Source organism: Ranitomeya imitator, chromosome 7, assembly GCF_032444005.1.
Source record: "Ranitomeya imitator isolate aRanImi1 chromosome 7, aRanImi1.pri, whole genome shotgun sequence".
Taxonomy (NCBI): Eukaryota; Metazoa; Chordata; class Amphibia; order Anura; family Dendrobatidae; genus Ranitomeya; species Ranitomeya imitator.
Genome location: NC_091288.1, coordinates 69735823 through 69755043, shown reverse-complemented (window position 1 = coordinate 69755043; position 19221 = coordinate 69735823). Strand labels below are relative to the sequence as shown.

At 42.8% G+C, this 19221-nt stretch overlaps 1 protein-coding gene across 2 annotated transcripts in view; it reads right to left on the bottom strand.

The window, feature by feature from the left end:
• Nucleotides 1-19221, bottom strand: part of ERBB4 (erb-b2 receptor tyrosine kinase 4) — a 1426503-nt gene that overhangs the window by 79488 nt on the left and 1327794 nt on the right. For both annotated transcript variants that reach the window (XM_069733421.1, XM_069733420.1), the window contains exon 25: nucleotides 6421-6591. In XM_069733421.1, the coding sequence (XP_069589522.1) occupies nucleotides 6421-6591 (171 nt within the window). The remainder of the gene's footprint in view (nucleotides 1-6420; nucleotides 6592-19221) is intronic.

Below are 19221 nucleotides of genomic sequence, written 5' to 3'. Positions count from 1 at the left end.
TTTTACCTTTAACTTGTTTGTCTGGTTTTCTTTCTAATCTCCTCCTGAGACAACTCTTTCCTTCGCTTCCTCTGGTCCATGTTGAGTGTGATACACACCATGTCACCAAACAGCACAGTGTCTGTAGCCCTATATACAGGCCCACTCAATGATTCCAAAATTGTAGACACCTGTGATGCTAGTTAGTGGGCACACCGTGATTTAACATGTCCCTTTTGTCACATTATTTGCAGGGGTACCATCATTTCTGTCTAGGCCTATTTCATGAATTTTATTTTTATTTTTAATTTTGTGGCAGCATGGTTGAAAAGCAATGTCTGACTTTCATTTGTTCATTTTCATAGATTTTTTTATGTATTATTACTTTTGTCAGATTCAAGCTATTTCTGTGACCATTGTGGATTTTTCTGTCATTAAACGATGGGTACCAACAATTTTGACCACGTGTGTAAATCCATTGACACCTTTACATTATCCATCTGCTGCTGCATTCCCGCTTGATTAGCATTTTATTCCATGTGCAAATAAGGCGTTAAGTGCTCTGGTTGTGACAGAGCACTTGCCAAGCCGCTATTTCCCAAGGTTGTTTCCCAGCCAAGCACCCTCTTTAACTTGATTGATAATTCACCATTTGTGCAACGCCATGCAAGGAAATCAGGCACGCTATCAATCATAACATAATGAGGCTAGTGCTGGGCAGGGAAACAATTAAGAAATGAAAAGTCTACAAAATTGCTCTATCATGCCCAGAGCACTGAACATTTCATTTGCATGTGAATGAACACGCTAGTTACCAGGAATGCAGCAACAGATAGAAGATTTAAAGGTGTTGATAATCTTAGCTTTGAAAGACCCGCGTGCCCATGTAAATAATTTTGGGCGAAGGGTGGTTAATCTCACTGCCAGCTCCCTTTAAGATCTTCAAAGTTTTCCATACAAAGGATAGAACCCAAGGTGACACCTCCACCTCCTCCAAAACGATGGACCAGTGTTTTTCTTAATATCTCCTTGTGTATGAATCATGTTCCACTTCAGTGTACAATAGAAAGAATATCAGTTACGGACTGAGATACATCCAATTTGGCAGCTGTGCAATCTCCTGTCACAAAATCTGACCTCACAAACATATTGGAAAAGTGTCACAAACGCAGAAAGAAGCAGAATAAGCAGTCTGAAAGATGGGTATTGTGAGAGAAAAGAATGGAGTAGAGACTGACGGGTAGACTCTGTCACATCAGCTCTTCATCTTCTTCTACAAAGCGGTAATCAAGGCACATTCTATGATTCCCAAAGAGCATCATTGAGGGTAAAAAAGGGGTTCATGCTACTTCACGCCGTGAATGCAAGACACTGGAAACTGGAAATTCTGAATAGCAAGTTGATGATAATTTCTTTCTCTTTCCTGTTTCATGGTGATGCCTTCTGTAATTGAGCTTCTTGTCTGGTCTTTTTCAAGTTCTGAATGGAGTTGATGAGGAACGGCAATGAAGTGCGGGTCTGACTATGCAGGAAAGCTCAGAGGCATTCACCCCCCACACCCATGCCCAGCTGCGCTGAGAGCACACACGCCAAGCAATATATCATGTCAGACACGCACATAATGGGAGTTAATGGTGTCCTTTTCAGTTTTCCTAAATTGTGCTTTTAAGTATGGACACACACCTACATTACAGTAATAACATATTTGACCACATTTCAGTAGTTTGATCTCTAGCTATTCTTTACAACAATGTCAACATTTTTGACCTGTGAATAACAAGTCATATAAAAATGTTTCATTGAGACATTAAAAATAGAGAAACCCACATTATCTTATTATTACAGAGCTGGTTTTCAGCATCGAAAATGCTTCAGTATAAAGGACAAGGTCACAGGGCACACAGTCAGGATTCACAAATCTGCTGTGAATTGTAACCTAAATCTGCAGCTGAAATCCAGATTTTTGCCATGGATTAACATTTAGATCCACAAGTGACTCAGTTGAGCTATTCTGTGGTTTTTCATTACAGATCTCATGCAAATAACAAGCATGATCATTGTATAAGGAAGCAGGTCACTTGCCCTAGCACTTAGCCTTCCCACTGTGGGCTGGTCCCAACATTAACTCTTGCTCCATGAGTCTGCTGCTGGGGAAATATACCGTTTCACCTACATTCTATGCCAACACCACCGGTATGTCCTAAGTCCTAGCCTATGTTTTTCATGCATCACATCAGTATGCATTATAATACCTTACATTGTCACATTACATAGGCAAACATCTTACACTTCATATGACACACGATGTACAGAAGACACAGGACATTATTCAGATTACACATCACATTATACACAGCACTGATGTCTTCAAGGGGAGCAGGGCAATTGTCCATCTCCTTACATAGTCACACTTCTTCTAGGCTTTGTCCTAGAGACTTGCATCTGTAGCTGTTTTGCATCTACTCCTTTTTGTAGGCCTAGACCTATACATTTTTCTTTACAGCCATTTCATGTGTGGTCACACTTTTTCTAGAGACTTGTCGCTAGAGCTGTTTTGCATGTAGTCAAGCTTCTTCTAGGCTTTGGCTTAGGAACTTGCATCTACAGCTGTTTTGCATGTACTACGGCTTATTTTAGGCCAGTGTTTCTCAAACCTTGTCCTCACAGACACCCAACACATCATGTTTTGAGGATTTATTTCGTATTGCACAGGTGAGAGAACCTGTTGTACTTTCTGATGCCTTAATAATAATTCCATCACCAGTGTAATGCCAAGAAAATCCTGAAAACATGATGTGTTGGGGGCATGAAGACAGGACTTTGGGAAACTCTGTTCTTGGCAAAGTCACAGGGACTTGTAGCTAGAGATATTTCGCATATAGCCATGCTTCTTCTAGCTGTAGACTTGGAGACTTGTGTTTTCAGCTGTTTTGTTTGTAGTCATGCTTCTTCTATGCCTGCTCCTAGAGATTTTTGTCTACAGCTGTCTCACATGTCGGCACACATTTTCTAGACCTAGGCCTAGAGACTTGCATCTATAGGTTTGTCACATGTAGTCATGGTTCTTCTACTAATTGGCCTAGAAGAAGAGTGACTACAAGTAAAACAGTTTGCATGTAAGTCTCTACTAAGATTTTGTAATTATGGATATGACGTAAAAAATTGAACGATGAATTATGTGGTGAGTATCACATCGTTTTTATTTATTAAAGTGGAATTTATGAAGAGCTTGTGCTATTCTGAGAGTCATCGTGAATGACTATGCTTTTGGCAGTGCCAGTGTTTTTCCGTTTCTCCACTTGGATTGATTTTACTACAAATATCAAAATACGCAAAGAATGTATCTAAATCCTGAAATAATCCACAGCATGTGGACATGATCTAAGGAAATTTCAAACGTTTTTTAAAACTTTTTCAAGATTTTATCTTTCTCAAGATTTTATCTTTGTTCAAGACATTTAAATTGCTTGTGAGAGCTGGTGAGCTGTCAGGTCCCATGTCTGACAGTGCGGTACAGATAAGTAACTGTCTAAGGAAAAGTTAGACATGAATATTTCGAACAAATTTTGAAAAGCAGAAATGTATGTAAAGAAAATACAATCACAAAGTCAATGCCAATTCAATAAAGTACCAAGAAAAATTTAAAATGTGGACTCCAACAGAGTTACTGATTAGTATTCCCCTTATGCTGCATGCAGTGAGCAACTTACAACTTCAGCTGAATGGTAAAATATTACCATAATCTCTAATAGTTATAGTCATTAACGCAATTTGTTTAATATTGTAATTATTGAATGTATTGCATTTAATATTGCAAAAATTAATTTGCCTCTCGTATATTATGACTCTGAAATACAACGTATTAGTTTAGAACATTTTCTGTCCAACATGGCGAATTTGTAGAAAATAATAACTTGTTGAGCATTTCCATGTTCAGCACCGTGGCCAGCTCAGCACAGAGGACTGCAGACCATCTAGCAATCCTATAGGATTTCTTTATAATATGCTGCCAATAGAACTAAGCTCGATTTTATTGATTTAGGTGATCACAAGGATTTCTAATATTTCTAGACATGGTAAATGCGGGGGGTAGACATTAGGTTTATAGGTTTAAAGTTATTTACAAGAGTTTTCTGCAAAGAAAGGTTGTTTATTGGATAGTTGGAAAGTTGAGCAGTTTCCTAGTATATGTTGTGTCTCCACTCGTCAATTTCAAATTTTCTTTTAACTTAAAGTTGTTGTCCAGGATATCCTTTTTTTGTAAAAGCAGGGAAAATCATAATTCATCCGACTAATCTTCTGCTGCCCCCACATTATAGCGTTGGTAGTACACCTCAGTCTCTGTTCACTTTGCTGCCGCTGATCACCAGCTTTCTACACACATGATCTCTGCACTCTGAAGCCAGTTAGTGACTACAGCCCTCACTTGAGTACACAGATTGTGATCAACTGCAGGAAAATCAACTTAAGGTACCGTTACACATAACGATTACCAGCGATCACGACCAGCGATACGACCTGGCCGTGATCGTTGGTAAGTCGTTGTGTGGTCGCTGGGGAGCTGTCACACAGACAGCTCTCTCCAGCGACCAATGATCAGGGGAACGACTTCGGCATCGTTGAAACTGTCTTCAACGATGCCGAAGTCCCCGGGTAACCAGGGTAAACATTGGGTTACTAAGCGCAGGGCCGCGCTTAGTAACCCGATATTTACCCTGGTTACCATTGTAAAAGTAAAAAAAAAACTACATACTCACATTTCGATGTCTGTCACGTCCCCCGCCGTCAACTTCCCGCACTGACTGTGTCAGCACCGGCCGTAAAGCAGAGCACAGCGGTGACGTCACCGCTGTGCTCTGCTTTACGGCCGGCGCTGACAGTCAGTGCAGGTAAGCTGACGGCGGGGGACATGACAGACATCGGAATGTGAGTATGTAGTATTTTTTTTAACTTTTACAATGGTAACCAGGGTAAATATTGGGTTACTAAGTGCGGCCCTGCGCTTAGTAACCCAATGTTTACCCTGGTTACAAGTGAACACATCGTTGGATCGGCGTCACACACGCCGATCCAACGATAACAGCGGGTGATCAGCGACCAAAAAAAGGTCCTGATCATTCCCCAGCGACCAACGATCTCCCAGCAGGGGCCTGATCGTTGGTCGCTGTCACACATAACGTGATCGTTAGCGGGATCGTTGCTACATCACAAAAAGCGTGACGTTGCAACGATATCGTTAACGATATCGTTAACGATATCGTTATGTTTGAAGGTACCTTAAGACCTTTAGAGATCACAGAAAAGTCAAGTTGCTAGCAGCTTTTTTTTCATTTTACAATATTTCTTGACTTTGCAAAAAAAGTTTTGGAAAAGCTCCATCTTGAACTGTGTTACTTTTGCAGTTAGATATAATCAGGACAGATTTTAGGCCGCACGATTTTCTGTTCATTGAGAGCAACAGATCTTGAAATTGTGAACAATTATGGAATTGAAACACAAAGTATATTAAAAAAAATTAAATCATTTAATAACTGAACTATTATCAAATTACAATGTAGACATTCCGTAACCCAATTAAACTGCCTTTTCAAAGAACAGTATCCCAGTGCAAAATGTAAAATTAGTAAAACAAATAAATGCCAAACTATTGTTTAAAAACTACTGAATGCAATGCAAAGAATAGATTTTTAAGAAGCACTTTGGTGTTTGTTTTATTTTACTGCCAGAGTGGTATCACAAATACTTGTTCCCTGTCCCTAGTAATATACTTACCAGCCACTGACATCTACTCTCCGGTTGTCGTCAGCTAGTTGGGACCTATCGGACTCCTCCAGTGTTTGCCGGGCGATCCAGAAGTCACTACTCAATGTACATCATTGAGAGCCAGAACGGGGTGAGAACATGGGTCTCATAGATTTAAATTAAAAGCTTGTGACCATTACCTCTGGCTCCCAGTTATTCAAGAGCTGCGGTCACAAGATAGCGGAATGGAACCAGGGTGGCGATGGGAAGAGCAGAAGACAATTGCTGGTAAGTATTTTACTAGGGACAGGGAACAGACCTTAGTGTTACCTCAGAGTGGTGAATTAAGGATATTTTTAGGAATAATCTTAGACACAAGTTTGGGCCTCTTTACATGTGGCCATAATAGAATAAAATAATAATATAAACTCCTCAATAATGATGAATGAATCAGCCCTAGCAGTCACTCGGCAGAGCAGAGAAGAAGAACAGACCTGACTTTGAAAGTGTTGGTGGGATAACGAGGGTCCTTTAGTCTTCTGGCGCATTCCTGTGACAGGACATTATATACCTGTCCTAATCAAAAGGGGGCTGTGTTGATGATAGGATATATTGTAACAAGATATCAGACTATACCATGCGGTACTATGTATAACTAATAACATAAATATGTGCAATGCTTACAGTACAATCACTTACTCTGTTGGAGTCGATTCGTGTCCTAGAGGTATAGATTGGAGGTGGGATATTAAAGGCCTGAGGGACAAGATACTCCTCGGCATCTATCATATCTTCTAAATCTTCATCATCGAGGAGGTTTTGGAAGAACTTGCTATGATTAGGACTAGGAAGCTTCATGCGGTCATCCCCCTAGAGAAGAAACAATATAAACATATCAATGACTAATTTAATCTGTCCAAAGGCTCCTCCATTTTGAACCAGAACATCACATGGGCTGATTGAAATCTGTTTTTTCATTATGTGACTTTGGAGTTCTGCCCTCATTTTGTGGAGTTTTTATCTATCTATCTATCTATCTATCTATCTATCTATCTATCTATCTATCTATCTATCTATCTATCTATCTTTCCATCTACTTCCTAATAGATACAGGGCTTAACATGTGCACAAAATATTCTTTTAATATATGGAATTCAGTTCCCCTCCATAACAATGCACTACAGAGCACAAAGACAGTGCGCAGCCAGGGAAAGATATCGTAAGACAGTCCTTCCAACACTGCATAATTTGATTTATTCCAGGAACATATTGACTGAATCAGAAATGCTATGCATCAAATGAGACTATCCACATTACCGCTTCTCTATTGCTTTATCTCTGCTTTTCTCCCTGTCTACCCCTCTTACAGAATCAATTTCTGGACAGCGTTTGACAGGGTCTGGTGATTCCTTATGTGAGTTTTTTGGACTGTTACGCTTTGACATAGTATAGAAGGAAGCGACTGAGCACATTCACCTTCAAACTTTGCACAGCTCAGAGGACGGGATTTTAGAAGCTTATTAGCAGTTCTTCTCAGTCTCCATGGGATCTTTGCTCTTGATAAGGAATCTTTTGTCAATTTTTTTTTTTGTTCAAACAGCATTTGCTTTAAAATGCCGCCTATGGCAAGGCAGAGATTTCACTGATTTCTAATAAAAAGTAAATTTATGTAATCTTCATGGAAACAATTGTCGGTTTTCTTGTTCTTATTTTACAGCTTGCATCAATCCATTCCACTAATTGTTTATCCATTCTGCATCATAAAACAAATGCGCGGTCTGTTAATAGTAAGTGGTCTGGGATATGTTACACTAAGGTTACAGACTAAAGGGTGCTTCGATCTAAAATAAGAAAACACTCACATTTATAAGTCCTTCAGTCTTCCTGGATAAGGTCTTTAATGTCATAATTTGTCAATTCCTAATTATTGCATGCATGTTTTTTGTAAAGCAAAATGCTGGCATCTGCAAGAGCTATTTCTAGCAAATAGCTTTCCTGGAGTTAAGGAGTTACAACACGTTATGTCAGTATTCAGAAATCTGCAATCGCAAGGGGCGTAAAGATTGCTTTTAAAGAGGGTACGATGGTAAGTGGGCCCTTACAGCACCAATTGCCAATGCCAATTTCAACAGAATATGCATCCTTGGACGAATATTCAACTGAAATGTATTGCAGCGCAGAGACCCGCTGGCTCCGTGCACTGCAATACACGTTGGTGGCCAATCAGAGGCTGGCAGCAGATGTGGGCTTGCCCGTGATGGCATGCAGAAGTCATCTGCCAGCTTCTGCGCTGGCTATACACGAGTTGTTCTGGGAGGGGAAGTATGATTATTTGTTTCTTTTTAAAATGTGATGAATAAGAATGGAAGGGTTCCAGGATGGGCATTATATCAGAAGGGGGCCCAGGATGAGGGCCATTATTCCAGGAAGGGGACATTGTACCAGGAAGAGGCCCAGGATGGGGAACATTGTTATAGGATTGCTATAGGATTGTTGCTCTGTCATTTGACTGTCAGATAACAGTGTACCATCCCACTAGGCTTCCTGTCCCAGACCTCGTTTCCAAAGAATCACTCACTCCTTCCAACACTTTTCCTTGTCTACATTCTGGATCACCCTATCCATTGCCCTGGTCTCCACTCACTTTAGGAAAACACAATTCATGAAACTCTGTTGACTGTTCAGACCAAAGGTCTGCTCTAGCTGCAATCTAGGCCCTATCTGCTTTCCTGACAGGAAACTCCCTCTGTTCCTTCACATTAGCCCCTCCTACTCTGGGCTAGTCCCAACCATTAACTCTACCTGTCTACCTATGAACTATCTCTCTGTGGCTGAGTTGTACACAACTCTATTGCTCAGAAAGAACATCACTAAACACATTGATCACCCGAATACAGTGTAACAATACACATATTTTCAAGCGGAAACTCGGACAACACCGCCACCTCCTTACTCACACACTATATGGATTATTAAGAAGATCAGACTACTCCTGTAAGGTTTGCTGTGTTGGGTTTTGGATTAGTTTTGTCATTCTGATTCAGAAAATCAAGTTCAACCAGAAGTAATCATGTAACACCTTAAACCTTTATATGAGATACAGCAAAACGTATAAATCCTCGGATAATAGATTAAATTATTTTTTAATGAATAGACATTATTACCAGAATAAGCATTTTCATCAATTTAGGCTTTATATAAAAACCTTACTAGAAACTACCATTTCGTTTTTCTTTTTCTGATCATTTAAAGGCAGAAGAAAATTTACATAATCTTGAAAGATACAAAAATGAATCCTATAATTATGTTTCTTTAAGAAAGTCAATTAAATTGGCAGGATCTACTTAAAGACTTGCTCTATGTGCTCTTTTAAGCAAAAGGCCACCTGTGTAAAGATGGTTATGCTATAGCAATTACGTTTTTAAAGAGTGTGACACTGCAATCCTATATGATATCCCGCCATTATATTCTCTTCCCCAGAGCACAATGGCAGTAACTCAGCATCACTGAGAACAATGGAGATATTCTGGCTCCCAGTGACAGCATGGTGACTACAATAGGAGAACAGATACAAATGTGTTAGAATAAGCACAATGAACCTGAATAATAGCAACATGAGAATAAAAATGAAGTTGTCTGAGAGGTATAGGAAGATTGCACATTCATGAGGCTTTGTGCTTGTAACAATGGGGTGGAAGCAGGGGCAGATTATAATGAGGTCAATCTGGGCGGTACCCCAGGGCCCAGTGGTGTGGGGGGGGGCCCTGAGCTACCGCTCAGATTGACTGCCGCCATCAGGGCATTACTGCCCTGACTGGCGTATTGGCCCGGTGGGCAGAGGGGGCCCGCATCGGGCCCCGTCTCATCTGCTCACCGGGCCCCTACTGGTGCTGCGGCAGTTTAACGCTATTGACATGCGGGCTCACACCCACATGTCAATAGTTAACAGCCGCCATCCAATCGGAGGCTGGCAGCTCGCCCGCATGTCAATAGTTAACAGCCGCCAGCCAATCGGAGGCTGGCAGCTGACGTCAGCCGCAGTGCGCACGTCGCCGGCATCTGATGTCATTGTCAGTCACAGGCGAGTGCGAGCTTCAGCTGCTAGGAGGGAGCTTCGCCGCAGGAGCGCGGTCAGGTGAGAATAACTCGTTTTTTGGGGTTTTTTTAATTGAGAGCGGCAATCCAGGGTACCCAGGCAAGAGTGCTGGAAACTGGGGGCAGAAATGCTGGACATTGGGGGCAGACATGCTGGACACATTTGGGGCAGAGATGCTGGACACATTGGGGGCAGACATGCTGGACACATTGGGGGCAGACATGCTGGACATATTGGGGGCAGACATGCTGGACACATTGGGGGCAGACATGCTGGACATTGGGGGCAGAGATGCTGGACACATTTGGGGCAGAGATGCTGGACACATTGGGGGCAGAGATGCTGGACACAATGGGGCAGAGATGCTGGACACATTTGGGGCAGAGATGCTGGACACATTTGGGGCAGAGATGCTGGACATTGGGGGCAGAGATGCTGGACACTGGGAGCAGAGATGCTGGACACTGGGGGCAGAGATGCTGGACACTGGGGGCAGAGATGCTGGACACTGGGGGCGGAGATGCTGGACACACTGGGGGCAGAGATGCTGGAAACACTGGGGGCAGAGATGCTGGACACACTGGGGGCAGAGATGCTGGCCACACTGGGGGCAGAGATGCTGGACACACTGGGGGCAGAGATGCTGGACACATTGGGGCAGAGATGCTGGACACATTGGGGGCAGGACTGGAGACAGATGGGGCAGGATTGGAGACATGGGCAGAATGTAGATACGGGGCATGATTCGAGACACTGGGCAGAATGAAAGACATGGGGCAGGATTGGAGATAGATCATGCAGGATCATGGGGCAGGATGCAAGAACATATGGCTGGAGCAAGGAATGAGATACACGGGGCCAGGATGGGGGATATTATTATTACCATAGGGGCTAAATAAGGGATATTATTACTGCAGTGATGTATTTATTTTATTTTTTGAGTATACTGTTTTAAATGAGGGGCGGTCCTGTTACTGTGTAGAATGATACTATGTTGCCTCTTTTTGTTCATGTGGTGTAATGTAGAAGTTGGGAAAAATTAAGTAATTTGTTTTGCAAGCAGAGCTCGAGATAACTGTGTTATTTCCTGCAGAGACGAGTCCTGGCTAGAAGAAGTGATGGCAGTCTGTGCTGGATGAAAGATGAAGGACTTCACCTAGAGACGTCACTGATGAGTCAGTGTGTTACCTGTTGTGAGTTCTGTTTTTGGGCTCCCTCTGGTGGTTACTGATGGTACTGGGTGATTTGTGTTCTGCTGTCTCTGGTGTCCACCTGTTCTATTAGGATTTGGGAGTTTCCTATTTAACCGGGCTTTCTTGTCATTTCCCCGCCGGCTATCAAGGTTATCAGAGTGTTTTGTTACCTCAGCTTCTGGCTTCAGTATTCTTCAGGACAAGCTAAGTTTTTGATTTTCTTGTTCCACGTTTTGCTTTATTTTTGTCTTGTCCAGCTTGCATATAATTGTTTCTTTGCTGCTGGTTGCTCTAGTGGGCTGTAATTGCTCCTCATGTTCCATGAGTTGGAACATGAGTTCAAGTAATTGCAGGATGGTTTTTTGAAGGGTTTTTTACTGACCGCGCAGTTTACTTTTGTATCCTCTGCTATCTAGTTTTAGCGGGCCTCATTTTGCTGAATCTGTTTTCATACTGTGTATGTGCCCTCCTCTCATTTCACCGTCATTATATGTGGGGGGCTGCTATTTCTGTGGGGTATTTCTCTGGAGGCAAGAGAGGTCTGTGTTTCTTCTAATAGGGGAAGTTAGATCTTCGGCTGGTGCGAGACGTCTAGGATCAACGTAGGCACGTTCCCCGGCTATTGTTATTTGTGTGTTCAGGTTTAGGGTCGCGGTCAGCTCAGGTTCCATCACCCTAGAGCTCGTTGGTGCTTGTCCTTTTGTGATTCCCTGCCATTGGAATCATGACAGTATAGCCGGCCAAAATGTTTGGGCTGAAGTAGGAGGAAAAGTAGTCTGAGGAAGTTTTTTTTTTTTTTTTTCTCCTCTGAGGTTGCTGCCTAGCCTTAATTGCAGCCTGGCTGATTTTTTTTTTCCTCCTCTTAATCCTTGAATGGCTCTGACCTTAGCTGTTTATCATGGACGTCCAGAGTTTAGCTTTCAGCTTGAATAATCTTGCTGCTAAGGTTCAAAATATACAAGATTTTGTTGTACATGCTCCTATGTCTGAACCTAGAATTCCTATTCCAGAGTTCTTTGCTGGAGATAGATCTAGTTTTCTGAATTTTAGGAACAATTGCAAGCTGTTCCTTTCTTTGAAATCTCGCTCTTCTGGAGACCCTGCTCAGCAGGTTAAGATTATTATATCTTTCCTGCGGGGTGACCCTCAAAATTGGGCATTTGCATTGGCACCAGGGGATCCTGCGTTGCTTAATGTGGATGCGTTTTTTCTGGCATTGGGTTTGCTCTATGAGGAACCTAACCAGGAGATTCAGGCTGAAAAAGCTTTATTAGCTCTCTCTCAGGGGCAAGATGAAGCAGAAATATATTGTCAAAAATTTCGGAAATGGTCAGTGCTTACTCAGTGAAATGAGTGCGCCCTGGCTGCAAAGTTCAGAGATGGCCTTTCTGAGGCCATTAAAGATGTTATGGTGGGGTTCCCTGCGCCTACGGGTCTGAATGAGTCTATGACTATGGCTATTCAGATTGATCGGCGTTTACGGGAGTGCAAACCTGTGCACCATTTGGCGGTGTCTTCTGAACAGGCACTTGAGACAATGCAATGTGATAGAGTTCAGTCTAGAAGTGAACGGCAAAACTATAGGCGGAAAAATGGGTTGTGCTTTTATTGTGGTGATTCAGCTCATGTTATATCAGCATGCTCTAAACGCACAAAAAAGGTTGATAAGTCTGTTGCCATTAGTACTTTACAGTCTAAGTTCATTCTGTCTGTGACTCTGATTTGCATTATCATCCATTTCCGTCGATGCCTATGTAGATTCAGGCGCTGCCCTGAGTCTTATGGATTGGTCATTTGCCAAGCGATGTGGGTTTAGTCTTGAGCCTCTGGAAGTCCCTATTCCTTTGAAGGGAATTGACTCTACACCTTTAGCTATGAATAAACCTCAGTACTGGACACAAGTGACCATGCGTATGACTCCCGTTCATCAGGAGGTGATTCGCTTCCTGGTACTGTATAATTTACATGATGTTCTAGTACTTGGTCTGCCATGGTTACAAACTCATAATCCAGTCCTTGACTGGAAAACAATGTCTGTGTTAAGCTGGGGATGTCAGGGGGTTCATGATGATGCACCTCCGATTTCTATCGCTTCATCTACTCCTTGTGAGGTTCCTGTATTTTTGTCTGATTATCGGGATGTTTTTGAGGAACCTAAGCTCAGTTCGCTTCCTCCTCACAGGGATTGCGATTGTGCTATAGATTTAATTCCTGGTAGTAAATTTCCTAAAGGTCGTTTGTTCAATCTGTCAGTGCCAGAGCATACTGCTATGCGGGATTATGTTAAGGAGTCCTTGGAAAAGGGACATATCCGTCCATCTTCGTCCCCTTTGGGAGCAGGTTTTTTTTTCGTGGCCAAAAAAGATGGGTCCTTGAGGCCTTGTATAGATTATTGTCTTTTGAATAAGATTACCGTAAAATATCAGTATCCTTTGCCTTTGTTGACTGATTTGTTTGCTCGCATTAAGGGGGCTAAATGGTTCACTAAGATTGATCTTCGGGGTGCGTATAATCTTATACGAATAAAGCAAGGTGATGAGTGGAAAACCACATTTAATACGCCTGAGGGCCATTTTGAGTATTTGGTAATGCCTTTCTGACTTTCTAATGCTCCTTCAGTCTTTCAGTCCTTTATGCACGATATTTTCCGTGAATATCTGGATAAATTTATGATTGTGTATTTGGATGATATTTTGGTTTTTTCTGATGACTGGGAGTCTCATGTTCAGCAGGTCAGGAAGGTGTTTCAGGTCCTGCGGGCTAATTCCTTGTTTGTAAAGGGCACAAAGTGTCTCTTTGGAGTCCAGAAGATTTCTTTCTTGGGGTATATTTTTTCCCCTTCTACTATTGAGATGGATCCCGTCAAGGTTCGGGCTATTTGTGACTGGACGCAGCCTGCATCTCTTAAGAGTCTGCAGAAGTTCTTGGGCTTTGCTAATTTCTATCGTCGTTTTATAACTAATTTTTCTAGTGTTGTTAAGCCTTTGACGGATTTGACTAAGAAGGGTGCTGATGTTGCTGATTGGTCTCCTGCGGCTGTGGAGGCCTTTCAGGAACTTAAACGCCGGTTTTCTTCTGCTCCTGTGTTGCGTCAGCCTGATGTTTCGCTTCCTTTCCAAGTTGAGGTTGATGCTTCCGAGATTGGAGCGGGGGCGGTTTTGTCACAGAGAAGCTCCGATTGCTCGGTGATGAAGCCATGTGCGTTCTTTTCTAGAAAATTTTCGCCCGCTGAGCGGAATTATGATGTGGGTAATCGGGAACTTTTGGCCATGAAGTGGGCATTTGAGGAGTGGCGTCATTGGCTGGAGGGTGCTAGACATCGTGTGGTGGTCTTGACTGATCACAAAAATCTGATTTAGCTTGAGTCTGCCAGGCGTCTGAATCCTAGACAGGCTCGTTGGTCACTGTTTTTCTCTCGTTTCAATTTTGTGGTTTCATACCTGCCAGGTTCAAAGAATGTGAAGGCGGATGCTCTTTCTAGGAGTTTTGTGCCTGACTCCCCTGGAAATTCTGAGCCCACTGGTATCCTTAGGGATGGGGTGATTTTGTCGGCCGTCTTCCCAGACTTGCGACGTGCTTTGCAGGAGTTTCAGGCGGGTAAACCTGATCGTTGTCCGCCTGAGAGACTGTTTGTTCCGGATAGTTGGACCAGTAGAGTCATCTCCGAGGTCCATTCTTCTGCGTTGGCAGGTCATCCTGGAATATTTGGTACTAGAGACTTGGTGGCCAGGTCTTTATGGTGGCCTTCCTTGTCGAGGGATGTGCGTTCTTTTGTGCAGTCTTGTGAGGTTTGTGCTCGGGCTAAGCCTTGCTGTTGTGTGTGACCGCTTTTCTAAAATGGTTCATCTTGTACCCTTGCCTAAGTTGCCTTCCTCCTCTGAGTTGGTCCCTCTGTTTTTCCAGAACGTGGTTCGTTTGCATGGGATTCCGGAGAACATCGTTTCTGACAGGGGATCCCAGTTTGTGTCTAGATTTTGGCGGACGTTCTGTGCTAAGATGGGCATTGATTTGTCCTTTTCGTCTGCATTCCATCCTCAGACGAATGGCCAGACGGAGCGAACTAATCAGACCTTGGAAACTTATTTGAGGTGTTTTGTTTCTGCTGATCAGGATGACTGGGTTACCTTTTTGCCGCTGGCCGAGTTTGCCCTTAATAATCGGGCTAATTCTGCTACCTTGGTTTCTCCTTTCTTTTGTAATTCGGGGTTTTATCCTCGTTTTTCCTCTGGTCAGGTGGAGCCTTCTGATTGTCCTGGAGTGGACATGGTGGTGGATGGGTTGCATCGGATTTGGAGTCATGTGGTGGACAATTTGAAGTTGTCCCAGGAGAAGGCTCAGCAGTTTGCTAATCGCCATCGCCGCGTGGGTCCTCGACTTCGTGTTGGGGACTTGGTGTGGTTGTCTTCTCGTTTTGTTCCTATGAAGGTCTCTTCTCCTAAGTTCAAGTCTCGGTTCATAGGTCCTTATAGGATCTTGGAAATTCTTAACCCTGTGTCGTTTCGTTTGGATCTCCCGGCATCGTTTGCTATTCATAATGTGTTCCATCGGTCGTTGTTGCGGAGGTATGAGGTACCTGTTGTTCCTTCGCTTGAGCCTCCTGCTCCGGTGCTGGTGGAGGGAGAATTGGAGTATGTTGTAGAGAAGATCTTGGATTCTCGTGTTTCCAGACGGAAACTCCAATATTTGGTCAAGTGGAAGGGTTATGGTCAGGAGGATAATTCTTGGGTGGTTGCCTCTGATGTTCATGCTGATGATTTGGTCCGCGCTTTTCATAGGGCTCATCCTGGTCGCCCTGGTGGTTCTCGTGAGGGTTCGGTGACCCCTCCTCAAGGGGGGGGCACTGTTGTGAGTTCTGTTTTTGGGCTCCCTCTGGTGGTTACTGATGGTACTGGGTGATTTGTGTTCTGCTGTCTCTGGTGTCCAGCTGTTCTATTAGGATTTGGGAGTTTCCTTTTAACCGGGCTTTCTTGTCATTTCCCCGCCGGCTATCAAGGTTATCAGAGTGTTTTGTTACCTCAGCTTCTGGCTTCAGTATTCTTCAGGACAAGCTAAGTTTTTGATTTTCTTGTTCCACGTTTTGCTTTATTTTTGTCTTGTCCAGCTTGCATATAATTGTTTCTTTGCTGCTGGTTGCTCTAGTGGGCTGTAATTGCTCCTCATGTTCCATGAGTTGGAACATGAGTTCAAGTAATTGCAGGATGGTTTTTTGAAGGGTTTTTTACTGACCGCGCAGTTTACTTTTGTATCCTTTGCTATCTAGTTTTAGCGGGCCTCATTTTGCTGAATCTGTTTTCATACTGTGTATGTGCCCTCCTCTCATTTCACCATCATTATATGTGGGGGGCTGCTATTTCTGTGGGGTATTTCTCTGGAGGCAAGAGAGGTCTGTGTTTCTTCTAATAGGGGAAGTTAGATCTTCGGCTGGTGCGAGACGTCTAGGATCAACGTAGGGAATAGGGTTGAGCGAAACGGGTCGTTCATTTTCAAAAGTCGCCGACTTTTGGCAAAGTCGGGTTTCATGAAACCCGATCCGACCCCTGTGCGGGGTCGGCCATGCGGTACGCGACTTTCGCGCCAAAGTCGCGTTTCAATGACGCGAAAAGTGCCATTTCTCAGCCAATGAAGGTAAACACAGAGTGTGGGCAGCGTGATGACATAGGTCCTGGTCCCCACCATCTTAGAGAAGGGCATTGCAGTGATTGGCTTGCTGTCTGCGGCGTCACAGGGGCTATAAAGGGGCGTTCCCGCCGACCGCCATGTTACTGCTGCTGATCTGAGCTTAGGGAGAGGTTGCTGCCTCTTCGTCAGAAGCAGGGATAGCGTTAGGCAGGGTCCATTAACCACCAAACCGCTTGTGCTGTAGCGATTTCCACTGCCGAACACCACCTTCGGTGTGCAGGGACAGTGGAAGCTACATTTTTTTTTTTTCCCCTCAGCGCTGTAGCTCATTGGGCTGCCCTAGAAGGCTCCCTGATAGCTGCATTGCTGTGTGTACGCCGCTGTGCAAACCAACTGCTTTTTTCCAAGCACAAATCCTCTTGTTCCTTCCTTTCTGCACAGCTATCTTTTTTGTTTGTACACACTTTTATTTAATTTGTGCATCAGTCCACTCCTTATTGCTGCCTGCCATACCTGGCTGAGATTACTGCAGGGAGATAGTAATTGAAGGACACTCCCTGTTTTTTTTTTTTTTTTTTGTGGGAGATTAAGATTGACATTTCTGCTAGAGTGCCATCCCTGTGTGTGCCATCTCTCACTCAGTGGGCCATAGAAAGCCTATTTATTTTTTTGCTTGATTTGGGTTATAAAATCTACCTGAAAAAATCACTACATCAATCAGTGGGAGAAAAATATTGGCCTCAGGGCTTGTGTGCCACTCTTGACTCCTGTGTGTGCCATCTCTCAGTCAGTGGGCCATAGAAAGCCTATTTATTTTTTTGCTTGATTTTGGTTCTAAAATCTACCTGAAAAAATCACTACATCAATCAGTGGGAGAAAAATATTGGCCTTTGGGCTTGTGTGCCAGTCCTAAGCGTGCCATCTCTCTCTCTCAGATAGTGGGCCATAGAAAGCCTATTTATTATTTTTTTTATTGGGTTTATAAATTTTCCCTGGAACCAAAAAAAAAAAAGTGGGAGATTAATATTGGCCTCTGGGCTTGTGTGCCAGTCCTGAGCGTGCCATCTCTCTCACAAATAGTGGGCCATAGAAAGCCTATTTATTTTTTTGCTTGATTTGGGTTCTAAAATGTACCTGAAAAAATCACTACATCAATCAGTGGGAGAAAAATATTGGCCTCAGGGCTTGTGTGCCACTCCTGACTCCTGTGTGCATCATCACTCACTCAGTGGGCCATAGAAAGCCCATTTTTTTTTTTGCTTTATTTGGGTTCTAAATTCTACCTGAAAAAATCAATAAATCAATCAGTGGGAGATTAATATTGGCCTTTGGGCTTGTGTGCCAGTCCTAAGCGTGCCATCTCTCTCTCTCAGATAGTGGGCCATAGAAAGCCTATTTATTATTTTTTTTATTGGGTTTATAAATTTTCCCTGGAAAAAAAAAAAAAAAGTGGGAGATTAATATTGGCCTCTGGGCTTGTGTGCCAGTCCTGAGCGTGCCATCTCTCTCACAAATAGTGGGCCATAGAAAGCCTATTTATTTATTTTTTTTTTGGTTTTATAAATTCTCCCTGAAAAAAAAAAGGGAGATTAATATTGGCCTTTGGGCTTGTGTGCCAGTCCTAAGCGTGCCATCTCTCTCTCTCTCTCTCAGATAGTGGGCCATAGAAAGCCTATTTATTATTTTTTTTATTGTGTTTATAAATTTTCCCTGGAACAAAAAAAAAAAAGTGGGAGATAAATATTGGCCTCTGGGCTCTTGACTCCTGGGTGTGCCATCTCTCTCTCTCTCTCCAATTGTGGGCCATAGAAAGCCTATTATTTTTTTTAGCTTGATTTGGGTTCCAAAATCTACCTGAAAAAATCACTACATCAATCAGTGGGAGATAAATATTGGCCTCTGGGCTTGTGTGCCACTCCTGACTCCTGTGTGCGTCATCTCTCACTCAGTGGGCCATAGAAAGCCTTTTTTGTTTTATTTGTTTTCTAAATTCTTCCTGAAAAAATCATTTTATTCTATTATTTTTTTTCCTAAAGTCTCCCTGAAAAAAAAAAAAAAAACAAATCAGTGGGAGATTAATATTGCCCTTTCTGCTTGTGTGCCAGTCTTGACTCCTGGGTGTGCCATCTCTCTCTCTCTCTCCAATTGTGGGCCATAGAAAGCCTATTATTTTTTTAGCTTGATTTGGGTTCCAAAATCTACCTGAAAAAATCACTACATCAATCAGTGGGAGATAAATATTGGCCTCTGGGCTTGTGTGCCACTCCTGACTCCTGTGTGCGTCATCTCTCACTCAGTGGGCCATAGAAAGCCTTTTTTTGTTTTATTTGTTTTCTAAATTCTCCCTGAAAAAATCATTTTATTTTATTTGGTTTCTAAATTCTTCCTGAAAAAATAATTTTATTCTATTATTTTTTTTCCTAAAGTCTCCCTGAAAAAAAAACAAAAAACAAATCAGTGGGAGATTAATATTGCCCTTTCTGCTTGTGTGCCAGTCTTGACTCCTGGGTGTGCCATCTCTCTCTCTCTCTCCAATTGTGGGCCATAGAAAGCCTATTATTTTTTTAGCTTGATTTGGGTTCCAAAATCTAC